The sequence below is a fragment of the Liolophura sinensis genome, chromosome 6 (genome assembly GCF_032854445.1).
Source record: "Liolophura sinensis isolate JHLJ2023 chromosome 6, CUHK_Ljap_v2, whole genome shotgun sequence".
In the NCBI taxonomy this organism is placed as follows: Eukaryota; Metazoa; Mollusca; class Polyplacophora; order Chitonida; family Chitonidae; genus Liolophura; species Liolophura sinensis.
This window is the reverse complement of record NC_088300.1, coordinates 839,963-864,516: the sequence shown is the minus strand read 5'-3', so window position 1 is coordinate 864,516 and position 24,554 is coordinate 839,963. Positions and strand designations below refer to the sequence as shown.

At 40.5% G+C, this 24,554-nt stretch overlaps 2 protein-coding genes across 3 annotated transcripts in view; one reads left to right on the top strand and one right to left on the bottom strand.

The window, feature by feature from the left end:
• The window catches only part of LOC135466794 (WD repeat and HMG-box DNA-binding protein 1-like), a 36,403-nt gene extending 34,937 nt beyond the window's left edge, over window positions 1–1,466 (top strand). The window contains exon 27 of the mRNA XM_064744486.1: window positions 408–1,466. Within this exon, the coding sequence (XP_064600556.1) occupies window positions 408–608 (201 nt within the window). The 3' untranslated portion in view covers window positions 609–1,466. The remainder of the gene's footprint in view (window positions 1–407) is intronic.
• Window positions 1,467–2,007: 541 nt separating this feature from the next.
• LOC135466793 (WD repeat-containing protein 43-like) lies at window positions 2,008–24,254 on the bottom strand. Of its 2 annotated transcripts, none has more exons than XM_064744483.1 (17): window positions 24,072–24,254; window positions 22,221–22,361; window positions 21,707–21,828; window positions 21,275–21,389; window positions 20,659–20,795; window positions 20,325–20,427; window positions 19,063–19,127; window positions 18,482–18,653; window positions 17,433–17,516; window positions 13,423–13,551; window positions 9,125–9,265; window positions 8,769–8,887; window positions 8,200–8,263; window positions 7,618–7,731; window positions 6,910–6,976; window positions 5,322–5,386; window positions 2,008–4,710 (listed from the first exon to the last, which is right to left on the bottom strand). In XM_064744483.1, the coding sequence occupies exons 1-17, from the start codon at window positions 24,252–24,254 to the stop codon at window positions 4,627–4,629; spliced, it is 1,905 nt and encodes a 634-aa protein (XP_064600553.1). In that variant the 3' UTR covers window positions 2,008–4,626. The 2 variants fall into 2 exon arrangements, with proteins under 2 accessions (XP_064600553.1, XP_064600554.1); XM_064744484.1 differs by having other exon boundaries at window positions 9,125–9,262.
• Between the last annotated feature and the right edge of the window lie 300 nt (window positions 24,255–24,554).

Below are 24,554 nucleotides of genomic sequence, written 5' to 3'. Positions count from 1 at the left end.
TCAAACCAGTTTTGTACAAGCAGGCTGTTCTAATCTATCTTCACATTCTTGATACTTACCTGTCTTGACACTCGGTCTGCGGTCAGTATACTGGGATTTGGTGTCCCATTATATGTATATTTGGTGACATTGACATGGCATAGCAGGCAATACTATAAATATGGTGGCTAGATTGTCAGACATCATCATCAAGTAACCAGAATGACAAAATCTGTGTTACATCTGAAGCTATGTTACAGACAGATCTGTGTTGGACTGGCTCTGAGGTAACAACTACTGTTTTAGGCGGACATTAGAATATCAAAGCACAGGGTCAAGTCTTACTATTGCTCAATGGATATGTGCTGCAGTTTTTGTTCTGTCTGAAACGGGTAATAATATTAGATCTGATGGATTTATATTGACAGGTTTGGCTGAAGAAGTCCCGTGGTGAAGTAGAAAGTGACACAGATAAAAAGCGAAAGAGACACGCTGAACCATGTCTCACACCACAGGAAGTCTCACAGAAGAAGTCAAAAACTACAGAAACAGCAGAGAAGACAAAGAACCCTCTGTCACAGTCTACAAACTCTAAACTAGCAAATTTTGCCTTCAGTAAGCTTGAATGATAGGACATGCATGTACTCACCATTATTTGAGTTTTTCGCTCACATGTACCTGTTGGTAATTTTATGTTGTGTGCTTCCACATCATCTGTGAGAAATTTAATGTACCTTTTTTTTAACCATAGCACACGTTCACCTGGTGTTCTAAGCATATGTTGAGATCATTACTCTGCCTGAACTGACATATGTAATTATACTCCGTGTGAAGTCCTTGTGTAGGCTTACTTACTCAGTATAAACACCATAATCACAACTGCATTGAAAGTTGTTCCTCAAGGTTGCAGAAATAGGGTAGCCGGAGATGTGTAGCATGAAATACAGTCAGTAACACGACTGATGTATGGTACATGGGAAACCCAGACTTCCAATGATGGATGTATGGTACATGGGAAAGCCAGACTTCCAATGATGGATGTATGGTACATGGGAAAGCCAGACTTCCAATGATGGATGTATGGTACATGGGAAACCCAGACTTCCAATGATGGATGTATGGTACATGGGAAAGCCAGACTTCAATGACGGATGTATGGTACATGGGAAAGCCAGACTTCCAATGATGGATGTATGGTACATGGGAAAGCCAGACTTCCAATGACGGATGTATGGTACATGGGAAAGCCAGACTTCCAATGACGGATGTATGGTACATGGGAAAGCCAGACTTCCAATGACGGATGTATGGCACATGGGAAAGCCAGACTTCCAATGACGGATGTACGACACATGGGAAAGCCAGACTTCCAATGACGGATGTACGGCACATGGGAAAGCCAGACTTCCAATGACGGATGTATGGTACATGGGAAAGCCAGACTTCCAATGACGGATTTATGGTAAATGGTAAACCCAGACTTCCAATGACGGATGGTGGTACATGGGAAAAACCCAGACTTCCAATGACGGATGTATGGTACATGGGAAACCCAGACTTCCAATGACGGATGCATGGTACATGGGAAACCCAGACTTCCAATGACGGATGTATGGTACATGGGAAAGAGACTTCCAGCTTCTGTAGGCTGTTCACAGAATAACAGTTACAGTGCCGTAGTAATTTTTACTGGTTGCCCACTACATGTACTATATGTGTGTCCTCTGCAAATAGACAACATCTCACTGCTGGGAACAGATAACTTACTTGAAATTGTAACCATACTTGTTGAAAATACATGATTACTTTTCTGTGTTTAATTATTCGGTATTGTAGTTAAATACAATTACATTAGAATTGCTGAGTACAATTATTGTGCATCCACATCTGGCTCTCCTCACAAGAGACATCTAATTCAGGCTGCTACATCCACATCTGGCTCTCCTCACAAGAGACATCTAATTCAGGCTGCTACATCCACATCTGGCTCTCCTCACAAGAGACATCTAATTCAGGCTGCTACATCCACATCTGGCTCTCCTCACAAGAGACATATAATTCAGGCTGCTACATCCACATCTGGCTCTCCTCACAAGAGACATCTAATTCAGGCTGCTACATCCACATCTGGCTCTCCTCACAAGAGACATCTAATTCAGGCTACTATTTGTGCTTCAACTAGCTCAGTATTGTTTTTGAACTCTTTCAGATATTGTACTTTAGATATCAATTTTATTGTTCCAGAAGCCATTATCGCTGTTATTAATTTGTTCAGAGCGCTCAGAAGATAGTGTTCTCAAACTACAGCATGTGGCTTACTGAGTCAAATTATCAGGATAATGCTTATCCGACAGAAAAAAAAACAATATAGTTCAATGTGTGCTCAAAATTATCTGTGCTGAAAACTATCTGTGCATAACATTTGAAAATTCCTGTCAATCTGAACACATGGTTATCATCAGGAAGAGAGCTGTAGTAAAGTGTGACATTTATGTTATGCAAATGCATGCTTTATACAGAGATTTGCATGTTGTCAAATTCTAGATTCATACAGAGATTTGCATGTTGTCAGATTCTAGATTCATGCTTCATACAGAGATTTGCATGTTGTCAGATTCTTTTGTTCCCAGACTCCTTGACAAGCAGGATTTTGCATCTCATTAAAGTAGGGAGTGCAATTCTTATGTCAGTGGGTGACTTCTGATGGCCTAAGAGCAGTCCAGGAAACCACTGTCTTTAACTGGAGTACAGAAAATGGCAACTTGGCTATTTGCTTTCAGCCCTCATATGTTTTTGGAGTTGTTTCAACAGATGTCAGACTAAGTGCACGTATGAAGACACTGATTTCAACAAACAGGAAGTTTGCTTTGCATTATACGGGTGAAGAACTGGACCAATAACCAAGATGTGACATCCTGGTGTCAGACACAGAGACAAAAAAACACGCATTTTATATGTATTTATATATGCCATTTTAATCATGGTAAAATGTCTGCTACATAGGATTTTTACCCATGTAATAAAATAACATGATTCATGGTCGAAATAAGATATTTATCCTTCCTCAACGTGTACAGCTTTTATTTAATTGTATGTTCAAAATAAACATCAGTGTAATAAAACGTTCAACTTTTGCATTTAATGAAGAAAACCAGTGGTTGTGTAGTAATTATTTTGGATTGAAGACCATATCTTTACATGCAAGTATATTTCTCTGAATAACGGTATCAAGTTTTGCAAAGTTTGATAAATACAAACACATCCCCACCTGGAACAATCTTTGTATCTTGCCAATATGCGTTAAGAACTAAACATGCTTGCTTGAACGACCATGTCTGGAGAAAACGCTGGTAGTGTTAAAGCCTTATCAGCAACAGAGTTTGTTTGTTTTCAATAGACTTCATTTTAAGGGCTTACAACAAAAAGATGTCAAACCAGATTAAATCAATCCATTTACATATTTCAGAATCTGATCTCTTTAATATCTATACAAAAATTAGCCACCAGAGGTCATCACAAAGTCTGGCATATACTGCAGCTACATGCTGTCCTCTAATATTTCACAGATTTACTAGAATTCATACTCCAAGCCCTGCTACAATGGTGGTAAACTGGCATGTTCAGCCATCTGCATTTGAAGACAGAATAATGATCAGAAAGCAAGAATATTTCCAGTCAGGCATCTTGCAAAGACCACCTGGCTGCAATTCTTCACATTACCCTCGAGTTAAACTGCTTTCATAACTCAGAAGTATAACCCTATACTGACAGGCAGTGCAACAACTGTTCCATTCCTTTGTAACACAACCTCTGAACCAGGGTGCAGACGCAACTGCCATCCTCCCCCCATCAACAGTACAAAATGACCATTTATCACATCAACACTTTTTTTTAAAGTGGAGAGAGTAATTCTGGTGTGAAAATTTCAGCTGAATTTCTGAAGGCTATTCAACAAAATGGCATGATATTTAGGACTCTGGGTTAGGGTTAATGAGATGACACACGATTACTGTGGTCATGCTGTACATGTGGCACGCTGATTTACAACGCTTTATTCTGGCCATCCACGAACAGGCTGCCTGTACTTCACCATGCAAATCCTGTTACAGATTTACACTGCGGCATAACGTTCAATCCATTTGTAACAGCAGTATGCCACTACGTGACCAGCGCTCCAGCACTCCAGCATACAGCTCTACCTTCAGGTAACCGTTGGACACAATGTTGAATCCTACAGATTGCATCTGGGTCTGTGCACGAGTACTTTAACCCAGACTGCAGGTAACGCAGGGGTATGCTTCCGTTGCTCTTCCTGAGTGCCTCTACACACCATGTGCCAGATGCCTGGTGTTGGGAGTCTTCACACCTATACCCCTGGAATCTGCCTGCACAGCTTTTATGCCAAGCCACACTAACATGTAAATCGCAGGCCTCATCCGTCCAGGCAAATGTATGGCGTTAACCTTAACTTTAGCATCTAGCCACATGCCTGCAGGCTTGAGAGCAATGGCTGCCATTTTGAGGATAAACGCCATTTACTTCCCTTTTGGTTCTCAGCCTAAGCATGAGCGTATTTTACACTGAGACAGTCTGATACAGATGTGAAGGAAGCAAATCCTCTATACCCACAGGCTAACAGCTCGCATCTCAGTCATCCTCCTCCTCCATGTCTTTGCCATTATCGTCACCGCCATCTACAGCTTCCATATCAGACAGGTCCTCCCAGTTATCCTGTGAGAACCAGAAGTTAGTTATCTTGAGTATACCAACTAAGACCAACTGGGATACAATCCAAGAATTGTGCCAAGTCCAGTAACTTTGTTTTCCTACAGACGGTGATGAGAATGGATTTGAATATGAACTTGCACAACCATGACCTAAAGGTAGAGATACCAGGTTCCACACTGATGCAAGATAAGCAGAAAAAACAGTTACTACTTCGCCCCCCGCCCCCGCCCCACCCCACCCCCACCTAACCAAATCATAAATACACTAAATGATCAAAAATTTCGTCCATGACTAACTCAAATGAGTTCTATTTCAGTTTTCGTCCATGACTAACTCAAATGAGTTCTATTTGAGTTTAGAAAAAGTTTTGAGGATTGCATGGGGCACAGAATGATATTCACCTGGAAAAGTCTCAGCACCAGAAATAATATTTCCCCACATTTATTTGCCTCTAAAAATGAACTTTGTGGGCAAAATTTTACGTCATATAGTGTACACCGGTGTTCAAGGACATGCTCAACAAAACATGTATATAGAACAGAGATGAAGAAGAGCCAGGAAATAAACACTGGATAAACAGCAGTGAACTTTTGTAAAAACCTTGTGAGGCTTACCTCAGATTCTGAATGAATGGCCATCAGGTCATCAAGCGCTACTTCACCCTCATCATCTGAGGAATCTACAACAACAACAGCATGCAACCGATTATCTCCAGTGAGTAATGACTTCACCCTCATCATCTGAGGAATCTACAACAACAACAGCATGCAACCGATTATCTCCAGTGAGTAATGACTTCACCCTCATCATCTGAGGAATCTACAACAACAGCATGCAACCGATTATCTCCAGTGAGTAATGACTTCACCCTCATCATCTGAGGAATCTACAACAACAACAGCATGCAACCGATTATCTCCAGTGAGTAATGACTTCACCCTCATCATCTGAGGAATCTACAACAACAACAGCATGCAACCGATTATCTCCAGTGAGTAATGAATGTCTTGAATGAAAATTGATTATTGGCCAAAAGTCAACAATCTGCAGATGAGCAGTAACTTTTGTTTAATGTATGCAAGTATTTAAAGCAGAGCGTAGGTCCACTTGTGATCGTAAGCAACTGGGTACAACTCAACACAGTTGAACTTACGTCAAAAAGTTTGACAAAACCTTACGATTGTGAGCAACTGGCAGCTTCTGATGAGATTCGGTGCACGTACGACTGGCAACTGTGAGCAGATACTTAGCAACGTGACATCATGTGACCTGTTTATGATGGTGGGCTCTTGTACATGGTCATTGATACAATGTCTAATATACCTAAGCTGTCTCTCCTTTCGAAATTTTAAGGTTTCTTGGAAAATTTTCTTGTCCTAATGTTCAAATTTTCACTTTATACCCCTATTCAGTGAAAAGATAGACAAACATAACAATTTGTTCTAATTGTAGCCCTCTCTTTCATAACAATGTATATCATATGCTTTATCTGTGCCTTCCAAGAGAGGTCATACAAGTTCAGGCTAAGCCTCCAAATATTGATGACTTATTTTCTGCCTCATGGGTCTCCTTGGTGGTCGCCATTTTCATAGTGTATCTCACGCATATGATGAACACGTGATGCATCACTGGAAGGTAAACACGCGTAGATCGACGCAACTGGGTACAACTGGATGCTGCAAGTCTCAGAAAAGTAGAACATATTCAACTACGAGCAGCAGTTGTTGGTGATTAAAAAGTGTCTGATCGTATGCTCCCAGTTGCACCTATTTGCTTTCAGTCACCAAAAAGATCTTTTAAGCCAACTGTAACAGGAGCTATTGCAAGTAGGACACACCAGGGCCACCCTGACAGCCTACTGGTGACTCCTATGACAGTTTGCTTTTTTTCCCCGTTTTATCTCCTTTCGAAGCACAAGTTGTGATTCATTTATCTGACTGGTGTATTACGCCATACTCAAGAATATTTCACTTATACAGCAGCGGCCAGCAAAATGGTGGGAGGAAATTGGCAGAGCCAGGAGGAAGCCCACGACCATCCACAGGTTGCAGGCAGAGCTTCCCCCACACGGCTGGAGAGGAAGCCAGTATGAGCTGCGTCCACATAGGTGAAAGGCTCCTGGGTGACTGCAACGTGCTGGCCCCCTCGGCCACAGAGGTCCCACACAAGCTGTGAACCTGAATGCAGAGAATGTGCACTTACTATCCTCATAGACGAGAAGAGCCTGTTGTGTTGTCGTGTCTTCTCCTTCCTGATCCTGGGATTTGATCTGAAACATTACCAGACTTGAAACCAACCACAACTGAAACATTACCAGACTGGAAACCAACCACAACTGAAACATTACCAGACTGGAAACCAACCACAACAAAACCAAACTACAGCCAGTTCAACAGTTGGGATTCACTCTGGATAGAGTTGACCCCTTAAGTTGTGTTGTTCGTTTATTTGGGCTCTAGTCTTATGCTGGTCCTGTCAGAGGGGCTACTTGTAGTAGTCTCCACTGGACTGTCACATCAAAGAGATCAACCATGAAGCCTTGCCTCACATTTCCACAGTATATCAACATTGGACCTACTGGGGACAACTTGGCAAATCCTTCATGCTACTGTGTTACATGAATCAATTCAAATATTACAGTAGCACAGATGGAAGTCTACATCCTTGTTATATCAATAAGCTACGAGACCCTCACATCAGGAATTTGTAATTTTTTTGGTGGTGTTTTGTGCCCTTGAAGATTACTTCAATTACATAATGACAGTCAGGCTGACGGAAGATGGGACACACCAGTTCATGATCTGACGTTGTCAAGTACCCACAAACACCTTAAACAGCAGGCCCCAGGTGGCACTAAGGCATGTATTCTGTGATTCTCATACTCAGTGGTGAGACGCCTGAAGTATTTACCTGTGAGAGAACTAGGTTAAGTTTTCCCTGAAGCCGTGACAGGTTAGAGAACATGGTCACCCGACTCGTCATCATCTCATACATCCCACTGAACTTGTCCACCAGCTCGGGAAACTGTACACACATAAAACACGACCTTGTATCATACACCTTCAGTCAATTACATTGTGTAAGCGTCAACATAGTCACTGGCACGAGGCAACTTAATTATGACAGTAAAATCAGGAAACAGGCAATTTTCAGAAACAAACTGTAAATCTTAAATTTGAGCTCACATCATCGGCAGTCTCATCCGTTAAAAACTGGTGAAACTTTGACCTTGTCAGTCTGGCACTAAGTATTTCAACATTACTGCCTTGATCATGTAATGAATTCTCTTTACATCTGTCAGCAGGAATACTTTTAAAAGTGGACTGTAATCCTTTGTAACATAGTTTCAACCCGACAACTGCCAGCACGTTTGACACTAGTGAGAAATTCATATATCCCATTTAAAAAACCAACTAAATTCATATCTCTCACCATTTTCAGCAGTTGACATGATCAAAGCAATCAAATACCATGTGACAAAATGTTACTCACTGTCATGAGATAAGAGGTGTGGATGGTCAATAATGTCTTGATCCACTTCAGCAGTGTGTGACCACTACAAAACACACGCACACATCACTTTATTTAGCAGTCAGAATTATTACAGTTTGGGACACGCCAATCATTTGTGGGCAGATGAAGATAATCTGCATTAGTACAGTTTGTCAAACAGATGTGTTTCCAATCATCTTTTACTGAGTACACATGAGAACACAAAATGGACCTAACTTGATTGTATTTCATTCAGTAATTTCCAAACCAGAATACAGAATTAACACAGATACATACATAACTAAATCCATCTGAAGCAGGAAGTGAAACTGTTCCAAAATTTCCCTTTTATAATTCTACACTGATTTTCATGCAAGTTACACAAGCCTCTCAAATGCAGCTGCAGAAATAGCTTTTCACAACCTTAACAGACACATAGCAAAAAATTCACAGGGAACTATAAGAACAAACTGGCTGACATGATTTGGAGGGAAAATTTCTCTTTAATAAAAAGCATTTTTTCGAAATGTACTCATGTTTTCATCCAATTGCCATATGTACATATTTACCTTTGAGCATGGCCTTGTATTCTCTGTGAGAGTTCCTTAACAAGGGGGATAACCATAGGAGCAGGAAGTCTCTTCACTGTGTTCCTTATTATCATGTCATTTCTAATTTGTAACACGTTCTGGAGAAGAAACAAGTATCATGTGACAAAGCGTTACAAATGAAGGACATCCAAACATCAACACAAAAATTTCCAACGCAAAAAAGTTGCATATCAACGGGTACTTAAGACATAATTCCAAAGTGTATCACTGAAGTATGATACTTGCTACCTGTCATCAACCATTTCAATTTCCTGCCAGATATCCAAGACAGAAGATCATAACAATGAAGAACATTTTCACATCTGAAAACTTACATTAACGATCAGTTTATCCTGGCTCTGAAGACCTTGCGTTAAGAGTAGTGCTAGGGCATCGGCTTTAGGAGGGGCTGTCCCAGCCTTTCCAGGTGATTGGTCAATACTGATAGCATTTAAACGATCTTCCATTGTCATCTGCTAACAGAAAAGTATCCAATGCATTATGGTTAAAGGAAAACAATGACGACGAAAACTAATATTAATAACAATAGTTAGAAATCAAACACTGTAGCAGATTTATGGATACAACTTGATGGCTCTGTGCTTCTGCAATTTTCGGTAACTTGCAATGAATGGTATTCAATGAAACCTAGAAATTTCAATCCAAAACCATAAACCTGTTTTAGTGCTTTGCTCCGCTTAACTTTTATCTTCTTTCTTAAAACAAATATGGAAATATCCACACCAGATACTAGTACAGGTAATGGACATATGGCGCAAACCTAACTTACTAAAGACTAACAAACCAAATCTAGTAAAATTTTTAAAATGATGCCCGATAATTAATATATCACCAAGGGGAGGTAACCACAAAATATAAAGATAAAGATTTTTTTAAAAATCCAACAATGTTTTATGTGAAAATAACAGACACTTCAACTAAACAACCTGGGGAGGTCTTGTAATAAAAGAACAGATTTTATAAAATAAACTGTAGAACTGCAGAAAGTTTCTGACTTCAGCTCATCAACTGGAAATCTGTAACCAGCTGACCAAGGGAGATTATTGTAAAAATTGGAGAAAAAGCATCAAAATCAAAGTAACACCATACAAAAAAAACCCTTAACATGCATTAAAAACTTGTAAATTACATGTGCATATGTTACTTTCATGCTCCTGTATGGTATCAGCAACAACAGAATTCATCTCAACCGCTTTCATTCTGATTGCAACAAAATATGCAAATTAGGCTGGCCCTTCAATGAGGCACGGACAAATGTGTTGGGTATATAAGGCACTGTGTCTCCACTCTTAAGTGTATGGTGGTTTCTTCATGACTCACTATTGAAGCAACAGACTGATTCCTTGTGAATCTGAGAGGCTTTAGGGAAAGTCCCCGGATCAAGGGCAGAGAGTGTCCAGCCGTAACAGCTTGTACCCTTGCCCACTGCCCAATACACTGGCTGTGAAGTCTCTGACAGAGCCAGGGCAGGGTGGGTCTTCGTCATAGCACAGATAATGTTGAGTGCCATTCCATGTGAATGTCAACACAACGGGGCTTACACTGGAAAAATCACCATCTTTTGGGTTTTTTTTTTTTTTTTTTTTTTAAACCTAGTACATGATTTGCATCCCTTCATGTTTACTTTTACATCATCTCAAAAGGCTTTATAGAAGATTTAAGGAAACATTTTTTGCATTAATTCCACAAGAACTTTATTCACGTATTCGGACTACTTGTTGACATATTACATAATAAAGACCACTCCCTTCCCTTCATGGTCGCTCAAGGTGTGATATCATCGCAGAGAAACCAGTCGCCATATTGTTTTTTCCATAAGTGTCAGAGCTATATGTTGCCCGTTTCTGGCAGTTTTGTGACATTTCAAGAGAATGTCTAGACTTTATGTCGCAGCTAGATGTTATAATAGTACAGCTGACAGTGTGCACCTTTTAAAGTGGCCAAATGATGAAAAAGCTGCAAAAAAAAAAAAAAAAAAAAAAAATGGACTAAATCCGTCAAGAATACACAAGTGTGGAATGGACCCTCGAAGTGGTTGTTGCTGTGCTCTGCACATTTTCAGGCAGATGGTTTTGAGGAGCTTAACAGTGTTGCTAAAGCTATCAGTTACGAACAGAAGCTTGAGCCTTCTGCTGTGCTGAGGAAAAAGTTTAATTCTACAGCCTGCAAGACCAAGTCTGACGATGCTAAAGAAAACAGGTCACTTCTCTACGTTAAGTCCAACAAGGCGCCTTCATCCTGATCGCCGTGGTCAGGGTCAGTGTCACGTTCCTCGTCCTGCGGTTCTGATACAGCTGAATATCCATTCTCGTTTTGCTTTGCACTGTATGCCTGTGATATTCCATCCTATTAAACACTTGCTGTGACGTCACTGTATTCAGAAAACCGTCATTTCTACGTCAGGAATGTACGGTAGCCGTTTATTCCTATATTCATCTGTCAGATTATATAATACGTGTGATGTCTTCGTGTAAGACGAACCAATCAGCGTCCCATATTTAACCTGGGCAGGGACTCCACTACATACATGTTTGCTGTGATGTCACACTATTGTCTGTGCAGTTGACTATTTTTCAAGAATCCACACTTGCGAGTTTGTGGTTTGAGTGGTGATGGGTGACAATTTGTACCACTTAAGTGCGCCTTCCACTGATATACACTTGAAGAATGTTACATGTGAAGGGTCCATTCATTTCTGATCAATGTGAAATTCATTTTCTGACAGTTTCATTCTTCGCCTTCATTTCAAATACACCAATGTTGCCAGTGTGAGAAAAGGCAGAGTAGCATCATCAATTCTCTTAGGCACAAATATGAACAGCAAGGTGAACTGGTGGGTCTATTAAATTGTGACATTCTCATTACGAACACGGATATCTCGAGGCCTAGTTGTGTCAATGTGATAGAGATTGTATAATCTACTATCAAACTTGCCTAGGTTATATGTAAGCTCCAATCAATTCAGATTTACTTTCCTGAATAACGAATCACACACCGAGTCACTGTCAATCATATTACACACCCAGTAGTAATCTATACAACTCTCAGTGGCTAAAAGCTCTAATGCTGCTGCACTAAAATTTCACGTAACATTGTCACGAAAGATTAACCATGTTACGTATCATATTCCTCTATGTAAATAATGCAGCTCAGCTGGCACCAAAGAGCAGTCACTGACGCTAATTGTGATGTAATGGGTTTTTTTTATTTGTTTGAAATGACATCACGGTTACGTTGCTGCAAACATGTTTAAATAGGACGGGGTTATGATGATACTGTTGCTCTCAAAATTGGACATGAAACGAGTTTTGACAGACACATGAGCGATTAGGTCTCTTATATAGGCCTAGCCATCAAGGCAAAGATTTAACCACCTGCATCTGAATTGTCGATTCAAGCATATATCAGCCATGTTGCCATACATAAAGAATCAGAGCTAAAACATAGTTCCCGTACTATCAGCACACTTTGTATCCCCACTCCCTCCCACCACCAAACACAGAAATCGTTCATTATGTAAAGCAACCGTTTAAGTGGAAGAAAGATCTCGTAACTGTTCATTCCTGGATAATCGTACTTTCTTATCCATGAATGTAGAGTAACTCAGCTTTTCTCCACAAGGTAACCAACCTTGAGATCCACCATGCTGAAAGTGTTTGATTACTCTCATGACGTAACAGCCTGGCCGCTTTGTGTTTAATGCAAACCACTGCGGGAATATTTACTCTTATATATGTCCTTTAGTACATGATGTACAACACTCCATTGTAGTTCCTACAAATACACTCTTGAGGGCAGCAATGGTTCCTGTAACAGCGGCATTACTACACTCTTGAGGGCAGCAGCAGTTCCTGTAACAGCAGCATTACTACACTCTTGAGGGCAGCAGTAGTACCTATAACAGCAGTGTTACTACACTCTTGAGGGCAGCAGCAGTTCCTGTAACAGCAGTGTTACTACACTCTTGAGGGCAGCAGTAGTTCCTATAACAGCAGTGTTACTACACTCTTGAGGGCAGCAGTAGTTCCTATAACAGCAGTGTTACTACACTCTTGAGGGCAGCAGTAGTTCCTATAACAGCAGTGTTACTACACTCTTGAGGGCAGCAGTAGTTCCTGTAACAGCGGCATTACTACACTCTTTGAGGGCAGCAGTAGTTCCTGTAACAGCAGTGTTACTACACTCTTGAGGTCAGCAGTAGCTCCTATAACAGCAGCATTACTACACTCTTGAGGGCAGCGGTAGTTCCTATAACAGCAGTGTTACTACACTCTTGAGGGCAGCAGTAGTTCCTGTAACAGCAGCATTACTACACTCTTGAGGGCAGCAGTAGTACCTATAAAAGCAGTGTTACTACACTCTTGAAGGCAGCAGTAGTTGATATAACAGCAGTGTTACTACACTCTTGGGGGCAGCAGTAGCTCCTTTAACAGCAGCATTACTACACTCTTGAGGGCAGCAGTAGTTCCTATAACAGCAGCATTACTACACTTTTGAGGGTAGCCGTGGTTCCTATAACAGCAGCATTACTACACTCTTGAGGGCAACAGTAGTTCCTATAACCGCAGCATTACTACACTCTTGAGGGCAGTAGTAGCAAAGCTGTACTTACCTCAGAGGCTGAAGGCTTCCTCTTCTTCCTCTTGGCAGAGACACTGGGTTCCTCTTGTGTGGGGCGTGACGGGACAAGCACACCTGGGGCAAGCTCTGTCACCTCTTTAGACACATCTGGGGTTTTCACCTGGAACATACTTTACACTTAAGAAAACAAAGACTAGAAGAAACTCAAGTATAATATATCATGTACAATGGGCACCTGTCAAATGCCTGGATGCAGGACATTGACACTTTATTGACATCAAATGTTCCATTCTCAGTTCAGACATAACAATGGCTCTGGGTCCTACTTCACACTAGCACCACCACACAGGATTAAAAAATATGCCACCTCCCCACTGAATACCATTTCAATTTTAAATGCAAGAGGACATTTTTCATTTATTCCTAAATTCCTATCGCTTATAATATCCACTAATAATGTCCACTATGCCAATGTTTGTGCACTACCATGATGTCCACTATGCCAATGTTTGTGCACTACTATCATGTCCACTATGCCAATGTTTGTGCACTACTATCATGTCCACTATGCCAATGTTTGTGCACTACTATCATGTCCACTATGCCAATGTTTGTGCACTACTATCATGTCCACTATGCCAATGTTTGTGCACTACCATCATGTCCACTATGCCAATGTTTGTGCACTACTATCATGTCCACTATGCCAATGTTTGTGCACTACCATCATGTCCACTATGCCAATGTTTGTGCACTACCATCATGTCCACTATGCCAATGTTTGTGCACTACCATCATGTCCACTGTCCCAATGTTTGTGCACTACTATCATGTCCACTATGCCAATGTTTGTGCACTACCATCATGTCCACTATGCCAATGTTTGTGCACTACCATCATGTCCACTATGTAAATGTTTGTGCACTACCATCATATCCACTATGCCAATGTTTGTGCACCACTATCATGTCCACTATGCCAATGTTTGTGCACTATCATCATGTCCACTATGCCAGTGTTTGTGCACTACTATCATGTCCACTATGCCAATGTTTGTGCACTACCATCATGTCCGCTATGCCAATGTTTGTGCACTACCATGATGTCCACTATGCCAATGTTTGTGCACTACTATCATGCCCACTATGCCAATGTTTAGTGCACTTCCATCATGTCCACTATGCCAATGTTTGTGCACTACCATGATGTCCACTATGCCAATGTTTGTGCACTACCACGATGTCCACTATGCCAATGTTTGTGCACTACCATCATGTCCACTATGCCAATGTTTGTGCACTACCACGATGTCCACTATGCCAATGTTTGTGCACTACCATGACGTCCACTATGCCAATGTTTGTGCACTACTATCATGTCCACTATGCCAATGTTTGTGCACTCCTATCATGTCCACTATGCCAATGTTTGTGCACTACCACGACGTCCACTATGCCAATGTTTGTGCACTACCATGACGTCCACTATGCCAATGTTTGTGCACTACTATCATGTCCACTATGCCAATGTTTGTGCACTACTATCATGTCCACTATGCCAATGTTTGTGCACTACCATCCTGTCCACTATGCCAATGTTTGTGCACTACTATCATGTCCACTATGCCAATGTTTGTGCACTACCATCATGTCCACTATGCCAATGTTTGTGCACTACTATCATGTCCACTATGCCAATGTTTGTGCACTACTATCATGTCCACTATGCCAATGTTTGTGCACTACCATGATGTCCACTTTGCCAATGTTTGTGCACTACTATCATGTCCACTGTGCCAATGTTTGTGCACTACTATCATGTCCACTATGCCAATGTTTGAGCACTACCATGATGTTCACTATGCCAATGTTTGTGCGCTACCATCATGTCCACTATGCCAATGTTTGTGCGCTACTGTCATGTCCACTATGCCAATGTTTGTGCACTACCATGATGTCCACTATGCCAATGTTTGTGCACTACTATCATGTCTACTATGCCAATGTTTGTGCACTACTATCATGTCCACTATGCCAGTGTTTGTGCACTACTATCATGTCCACTATGCCAGTGTTTGTGCACTACTATCATGTCCACTATGCCAATGTTTGTGCACTACTATCATGTCCACTATGCCAATGTTTGTGCACTATCATGTCCACTATGCCAATGTTTGTGCGCTACTATCATGTCCACTATGCCAATGTTTGTGCGCTACTATCATGTCCACTATGCCAATGTTTGTGCACTACTATCATGTCCACTATGCCAATGTTTGTGCACTACTATCATGTCCACTATGCCAATGTTTGTGCACTACTATCATGTCCACTATGCCAGTGTTTGTGCACTACTATCATGTCCACTATGCCAATGTTTGTGCACTACCATCATGTCCACTGTGCCAATGTTTGTGCACTACCACGATGTCCACTATGCCAATGTTTGTGCACTACTATCATGTCCACTATGCCAATGTTTGTGCACTACCATCATGTCCACTATGCCAATGTTTGTGCACTACTATCATGTCCACTATGCCAATGTTTGTGCACTACTATCATGTCCACTATGCCAATGTTTGTGCACTACTATCATGTCCACTATGCCAGTGTTTGTGCACTACCATCATGTCCACTATGCCAATGTTTGTGCACTACCATGATGTCCACTGTGCCAATGTTTGTGCACTACCATGATGTCCACTATGCCAATGTTTGTGCACTACTATCATGTCCACTATGCCAATGTTTGTGCACTACTATCATGTCCACTATGCCAGTGTTTGTGCACTACCATGATGTCCACTATGCCAATGTTTGTGCACTACCATGATGTCCACTATGCCAATGTTTGTGCACTACCATGATGTCCACTGTGCCAATGTTTGTGCACTACCATGACGTCCACTATGCCAATGTTTGTGCACTACCATCATGTCCACTATGCCAATGTTTGTGCACTACCATCATGTCCACTGTGCCAATGTTTGTGCACTACCATCATGTCCACTGTGCCAATGTTTGTGCACTACCATCATGTCCACTGTGCCAATGTTTGTGCACTACCATCATGTCCACTTTGCCAATGTTTGTGCACTACCATGATGTCCACTATGCCAATGTTTGTGCACTACAAGAGTACGCTTTCTGTTGTTCTCGCGAGAAGTATATGAAAATTCTCTTAACTATCTCAAAATCAATTTCACTCAAGGCTGACAAGAGAAACCCTAATAATGACCAATTTAAGTTTCATCCACATGCAAAGAATTACATTAGCTTAGGTTGTGATGTCATTTCAGGTCAGTTTGCATGGGCCATGAAGGTGCGATGAAATGACAGGTCAGTTTGCATGAGCCATGAAGGTGTGATGAAATGACAGGTCAGTTTGCATGGGCCATGAAGGTGTGATGAAATGACAGGTATAGTTTGCATGGGCCATGAAGGTGTGATGAAATGACAGGTCACTTTGCATGGGCCATGAAGCTGTGATGAAATGACAGGTCACATTGCATGGGCCATGAAGCTGTGATGAAATGACAGGTATAGTTTGCATGGGTATTGAAGGTGTGATGAAATGACAGGTCAGTTTGCATGGGCCATGAAGATGTTATGAAATGACAGGTCAGTTTGCATGGGCCATGAAGCTGTGATGAAATGACAGGTCACTTTGCATGGGCCATGAAGGTGTGACGAAACGAAAGGTATAGTTTGCATGGGTCATGAAGGTGTGATGAAATGTCAGGTCAGTTTGCATGGGCCATGAAGATGTGATAAAATGACAGGTATAGTTTGCATGGACCATGAAAGTGTGATGAAATGACAGGTATAGTTTGCATGGGCCATGGTGTGATGAAATGACAGGTATAGTTTGCATGGGCCACGAAGGTGTGATGAAATGACAAGTCACTTTGCATGGGCCATGAAGCTGTGATGAAATGACAGGTCACTTTGCATGGGCCATGAAGGTGTGATGAAATGAAGGTGTGATGAAATGACAGGTATAGTTTGAAGATGCACCAGAACATAAATAGCAGCTTACTTTAGATAAACTGCTTTCCACCTTTACGGCACCGGATAACGAATCTTCTCGCACTAAACAAATGTCAGATTGTCCATTGCATACCTGTCAATAAAAGGAACAAACTTTGAAGTCCACAATATGTGAAGATACACGCAAACATTTCAGTATAATAATGAACAGATTTTGTTATTATTCTGTCTTTCTTGTAAGCCCACTATAACATACAGTAGACACTTATCCAGTCATGCTTTACATTAATGTATTTATTAACTTAGTATCTGATTGTTGTTTTATCCCTTACACAAGAATATTTCAATTGTACAATACTGGTCAGCCTTATGGATGGAAAAAAATCAGGTTAAGGAACTCAGGTTAAACCACCAGTCAATGGCAAGTTACTGGAAAACTTCCCTACATGTGGTGTACAGACTGGTGCATGTGGTGTACAGACTGGTGCATGTGGTGTACAGACTGGTGCATGTGGTGTACAGATTGCACCCCAGACTGATGGGAGAGAAGTGATCCCTAACAAATATAATACTGTGTAAACACTCAGGAGTTGACCAACTATGGTCATTGAGGCCTCTCAAACGGATGAGCGGTTACATAATTTGAAACATACCCTATTTCTTCTCTTAATTTTTGGAACATCTGGTCTGCTCATTTTATCATATTTTTATGTAATTGTAGCAGGGATACTGAGTTTATTTTTTCTCTCATAGTTAGACAATCTAATACAGAACATACTGATATCTTTACTTTTCCAAAAGGCTGGTAAGAAATGTTTTATTCTACTTATAACACTTTTAATATCTGTCCCAAAATTAGAAGAATTAAGGACCTTAAGGACAGTTCCCACAATAAACTGTTCACTATTCAATTTTAAAATACATCTAAATACTGTACTGGAAAAATTCCCAGACTTGAAGCAAAAATAAAAAGTCCACCCAATCAAATTTCAATTTCAAGTCATTAGAAGGGCAGTATCAAAGACCCTGGAGTATCAGATGGATTATCGCAACCTTTGTACAGACACATTTGCCCACAATCTAGTTTACAATACTGACCACTTTCTCAAATGTTGGCTTTAGGAAGCTTCCATAGGCCAGTAACACAGAGGGCTCTGTCCCCTTCACTAGTGCAGCAGCCAGGATAGTCATGGGGCGAGGCACCGAATCTTTGTCCCCGAGAGTCGCACACTGTATTGTGAACTTGGCCTGCAGTGGCCTTTTTAACGTTCTGAAACAAATGAAACATATAACAATGTGTTACTATTTATGCTCAATAAGACTTAATGTTATTAAAAATAGCCAAATGTAATGTTCTGAAGGACTGAATATTTAATGATTTACTGCTATAGGAAGACCATCCTTACATAGGACTGGCCATATCCCATGTAACGTTCAAACAAGTCAGGGAATAAACAATGCTTAAACTCAGCAAGTATTTAAAACTAGACTACCTTGCTCACTGGCCCACGCTTCCAGGGCCAGAGAAAAATACACATTATCACATGTGTAAAACACACAGGATTACCTAGCCAAATAAGCTTTACAAACTACAACAAATTTACATGTATATTTAAGGCTTGTAGAATGCAATGGTTAACAGAGATCGCAAAACAATGCACTGGTACAGACAAACTCACCCATTTAGGATGTGCTCAAATATCAGAAGCTGGCCTCCTCTGGTGACAACAGCTAACAGGATAGGCTGTAAACAAGCCAGACAGTAACGTACTTAACTATGGTGTATTTCTTGACTGATCACCTTACCCGTCAATACTGATCACCTTACCCGTCAATACTGATCACCTTACCAGTCTATACTGATCACCTTACCCGTGAATACTGATCACCTTACCCGTCAATACTGATCACCTTACCCGTCAATACTGATCACCTTACCCGTCAATACTGATCACCTTACCCGTCAATACTGATCACCTTACCAGTTAATACTGATCACCTTACCAGTCAATACTGATCACCTTACCCGTCAATACTGATCACCTTACCAGTCAATACTGATCACCTTACCAGTCAATACTGATCACCTTATCAGTCTATACTGATCACCTTACCCGTCAATACTGATCACCTTACCAGTCAATACTGATCACCTTACCAGTCAATACTGATCACTTTACCAGTCAATACTGATCACCTTATCAGTCTATACTGATCACCTTACCAGTCAATACTGATCACTTTACCAGTCAATACTGATCACCTTATCAGTCTACACTGATCACCTTACCAGTCAATACTGATCACTTTACCAGTCAATACTGATCACTTTACCCGTCAATACTGATCACCTTACCAGTCAATACTGATCACCTTACCAGTCAATACTGATCACCTTATCAGTCAATACTGATCACCTTACCAGTCTATACTGATCACTTTATCGTCAATACTGATCACCTTGAAGTCCATATTGATCACTTTATCATTCAATATTGGTTTACCATGGTAAATGAATGGTTAGGGGGCAGCAAACATCAAAATCGGCAGTTCCCAGAGAGAAATATGAACAGGGCATTATCTGACAGCAAACATCAAAATCGGCAGTTCCCAGAGAGAAATATGAACAGGGCATTATCGGACGGCAAACATCAAAATCGGCAGTTCCCAGAGAGAAATATGAACAGGACATTATCTGACAGCAAACATCAAAATCGGCAGTTCCCAGAGAGAAATATGAACAGGACATTATCTGACAGCAAACATCAAAATCAACAATTCCCAGAGAGAAATATGAACAGGACATTATCTGACAGCAAACATCAAAAATTGAAAGCTCCCACAGAGAAATATGAACAGGACAGCTGTACACATATTTTCTACAGCATGAATCAGAGAAGAGTTTTGTCCCCTTGACTGCTCCAACATCTTGTAGACTTACCTGATCTCCAGCTGAAGATCTGGACAAATCCAACATGCACGGTTCATCTGGTAATGTGAAGGATGCTACAGCACTTTTGGTTTTTGATGATGGATTAACATGCCTGAATTAAAAGAGAATCTGTCAGTGAGACTGAACAAAACTGAAAGTAACTAAACAGTATGTAAACTGTAACCAGTCCAATTGCTGTGTTGTTTGACACCAGCAAATTTTTATAATCTAATTTCATCAAATCACCTATTGTGTTCTTACGAGACAAAGGAACTACTTACTTACTGAATAAATTTACAAATATGGAAGTTTCATAGAATTTAACAAATAAATTTCTGCTTACCACACATTTATCAACCGGTCATTCAAGGCAGCAGACAAAAAATAAGAGCTATCTATTGCAGAACTGTCTCCATCCGCTGTCAACAGTTTGGGAACAGGTAACAACCTAAAAACTTCTGTAGAATGACCTGTGAATGTCTGAAATGACACACATAAAGTAGTTTGTTATGGTACAGGGCATATGACAAGAATTATGTCTGTCAAGAATTACAGTATGAAAGCGCCACTGTGGACATCATGGGAGACTATGGTCACAAGAGTACTTAAAATGAATGTGTTCTGATGTTCTCAACACAACCTTAACACTATATAATAATTCTCACTAACAGACTGATTATAATTGCCCCAAAAATGCCCAAAAAGTGCATCTTCAGAGGAAAATAAAGGTGTTTTGTTGTTAACACTTCAATTTTTGTCAGACGGATATCATCATACCTTCCAAACAAAGCTAAAGAGAAAAAAAAACCTGTCTATGATCAATAAAATTCTCAGAATCAGCCAAAATAAGTCATGGAAAATTTTTTAGGGCACTGACTGCATTCTTATGGTAGCCTAGAGCCTATGGAAAAACAAAAAGCCTCAAAAAAGGAAGCGCTACTTTTGCATCAGCTTCATACCTGAACAACTGTTTTTGTTGATAAATTCCACAGCTTGATTGATCGACCCGCCGAGATAAGGTACTGATGTGAACAACAAACTGAATGAACAATGCCCTTATCTGCCTTCCACTTGCTGAAAACAAACGGTGAGGAACTTCTGATCATACCAGAAAAACACAAGACACTACAGTGACAAGGAAGAGCAAGGTAGTCACACAGGTACATAAATAAACCAAACACATTCCATGTTAACATCAAATAAAACAGACAATTCTACCAAACGATTGTGTACATTATACATCAGTCAGATTTGAAAGGAAGAGCTTACAACATGTAGGCCATCATAAAGCTTCAAGCATTTGAAACAGCTACAATGTAGCGAAGCACTCACTGTTTGTAAAATGTAGCAAAGCACTCACTACTGTTTGTACAATGTAGCAAAGCACTCACTGTTTGACTTTTGTGGACGACACGTCCCACTGTGTAATATGGTGATCATTTGAACAGGCAAACACGTCCTCACCGTCCGGTGACCAGCACACATCATTGATCCGGTCAGCATGACTGCTCTCCTGGACATCACAAACAAAACAGAGTACAGACATAAACCGGACAGTGTAAGATCCCACAGCCAACATACAATTGAGATATATCTGTGCTACATTAATCACACAAAATTTAGATCACAGAAGACAAACACAAATCAGTGCAAAATGCTACAGCAACCAAACAATTAGTGAAAGTATGTGGCATATTAACTTAGTAAGTATTGTATTAGTATATGCTTATATTCAACATGACAAGATGTTATCAGTCAGTTCATCATTTGATTCATAATACAAAAACATCAATAAGTTTGTTATGAAGGCCAAGGTACAACAGTCCAAATTACATCAAACTGTACCATTATACGACAAAGCCACGAATAACAATATTTTTCTCAAGGGGAGATAACCATTCTCACCAGTTGAGTCTGCAGGTCCCCATTTAAGTAACTGTAAAGTAAAACCGCACCAGATGTTGTACCCAGAGCTATCAAATCTGCATCACTGCCACTTTCCGACTTTTGACGACTTCTTTTTTTCTTCTTTTTTCGAGGGGATTCCTGAAACAAGTCATTTTATCATAAACTTATGACACATTTACTAGGACTATAACATTTTCACTCATCCAGAAGACTGAATGTTGTTACATGCCATACTCCAGAATTTTTCACTTTTACATTGCTGGCAATTTTCACTGGTGGAGGAAGCTGGGGTATTCTGGTGTTTATTTGTTTATTGATTGTTGCTCAAGAACTTTTTGTTGATACAACTGCAGTCAGTTTAATGGGAGGAGAAAACCGTTGTGCCTCGAGAAAGCCATCAACCTTTGGCAAATTAGGACATGCTAATTTACGTTTCTGTTTTACGGGCAGAATCAATTTCTTTCAACGCTGAAAGAGGGTATAAAAAACACATTATTATAAAACTGACAAATTATCTAATTTTTGGGGAAATGTTGACTGTCCCAGCAATTTTTCAAATCTCAGAACAACTCATCCAGTTGCTGCACTATCCCCTTCATGCTGAATGCCAGGCAAGCACGTTGCAACTTCCTCTTTTAAGGTCTCAGATGTGTCTTCACCCAGGATTGACCCTGGATCTGCCACGGACAATCTACCAAGTGTGCTAATGGAGCCGGTATTAACCAACTCTACATCATCTTGCCGCACACACTTGCGATAACACAGCATGGCACAATTTCATCGTTCTTGGAGAATGTACTTCTGTTTTGCATTTGAATGCCACGCTTTTGTGGTTGTTAAATGATGGTAGAGCGCTCTTTGACAAACTATAAAGGCCCACCCTTTACAGTTTAATTACAGTCATGTTGTATTATTAAAAAAGATGGCTTATAGCAAGGATTTATCCAGCTATCTAATATGGACAATATAATAGCATTAATTCATAGTTTACAAGGCCAGATTTTAATTTCGTGTCCAACTTTGCTGTTTTGGATTCCTTTTGTGAGTTTTGATGCAAAAAAAGAAATTCTGAGCCAGTGAAAATATTTCAGAGCAACCAGTTCTAGGATTATGGTTGCCCTGATGACAACCAAATGAAAAGGTATAAGTTATGACACTGGAATGGCTGGTCTGACAGCCTCTAAATATTTGACAAGCCAGGTAACTGCATCAGGTTAAATGGGACACGCTCTGACACTGGTTATGGCCATCCATGGTTGAACAACACTTTGATGCGCTCCTTCCAAGTCAATCTATGCCCTCTTGCCACTGAATCTCAAATACTATCATCTGGATGTCAGTGCCGGACACAAGTGTTGTGATTATATCAGAATTTTAAAATAGCATAACAAATCCATTTTGAAGGATAAGCATGGAAGTTGACTGTGAAAATGGCAGCATCGTAGGGACTGATTTGAAGTAAGTGGGAGGTATTTCATCACTACTACATCACATACACAGTAGCAATGGCAGTGCAAAATCAAAGGGTAAAAGGTCATATTCCAGCTATTAGCCGGGTGATTTGCGTTGATGGTATTCAGTCATGTACCTGGCTTGGTTTAGTCTCCAATGGAAGAGATGTACCTAGCTAGTGCCTTTACCAGTACAACACCATGATATACCTGAATTACAGGTCACAAGTAATACTTCACCTGACCATGTGTGTTTAAGTACCATTCCATCGTCGTCTGCCAGATGTGCTTTTACTTTGATTATAAGTAAACTACAGGAAATAAAGATAAAATTCTGTTTCTTAGCCTATGACAACTAATACAACTAACAACCTAATATTATAGGGTGGGAAATCACCTCTGACGTCCTCGTTGGACACCACACCAAACAAGTGCAAGCTGCTGACAGATGTGAACTTGGTGTGTATTCTTGTCTAAGAACGCCCGTTTCTGTTTCCCAGATTTTTATAACACCATCAGCACTAGAATGAACTAAATATTCCCCATTTCTGGAGTACGAGGTTGGCGCAATGGTCGCCATCATTGACCACGTGGGATAAACTGCGCATGTGTGTCATGTCCTGAAACTGGAGTTCCGGTCTAGTGTGGGTTACAGGCGACACCTTTAGCCTTCATAAGCTAAAGCTGTCTCTCTGATGGACCCATTCGTCAAAGAGCCATTCTGACCTTGGTATGTCAAGTGTGTGGATACTTAGTTTTGATTTTCCTTCTTTTTAATGGGGTTTGGAGATACTTACACTAGAAAATTAAATTGGAAATTTAAAAACAGAAGAAAAGGGATAGGTCGGGAGAAAGACAAAAATCAAAGTTTTCATCATTA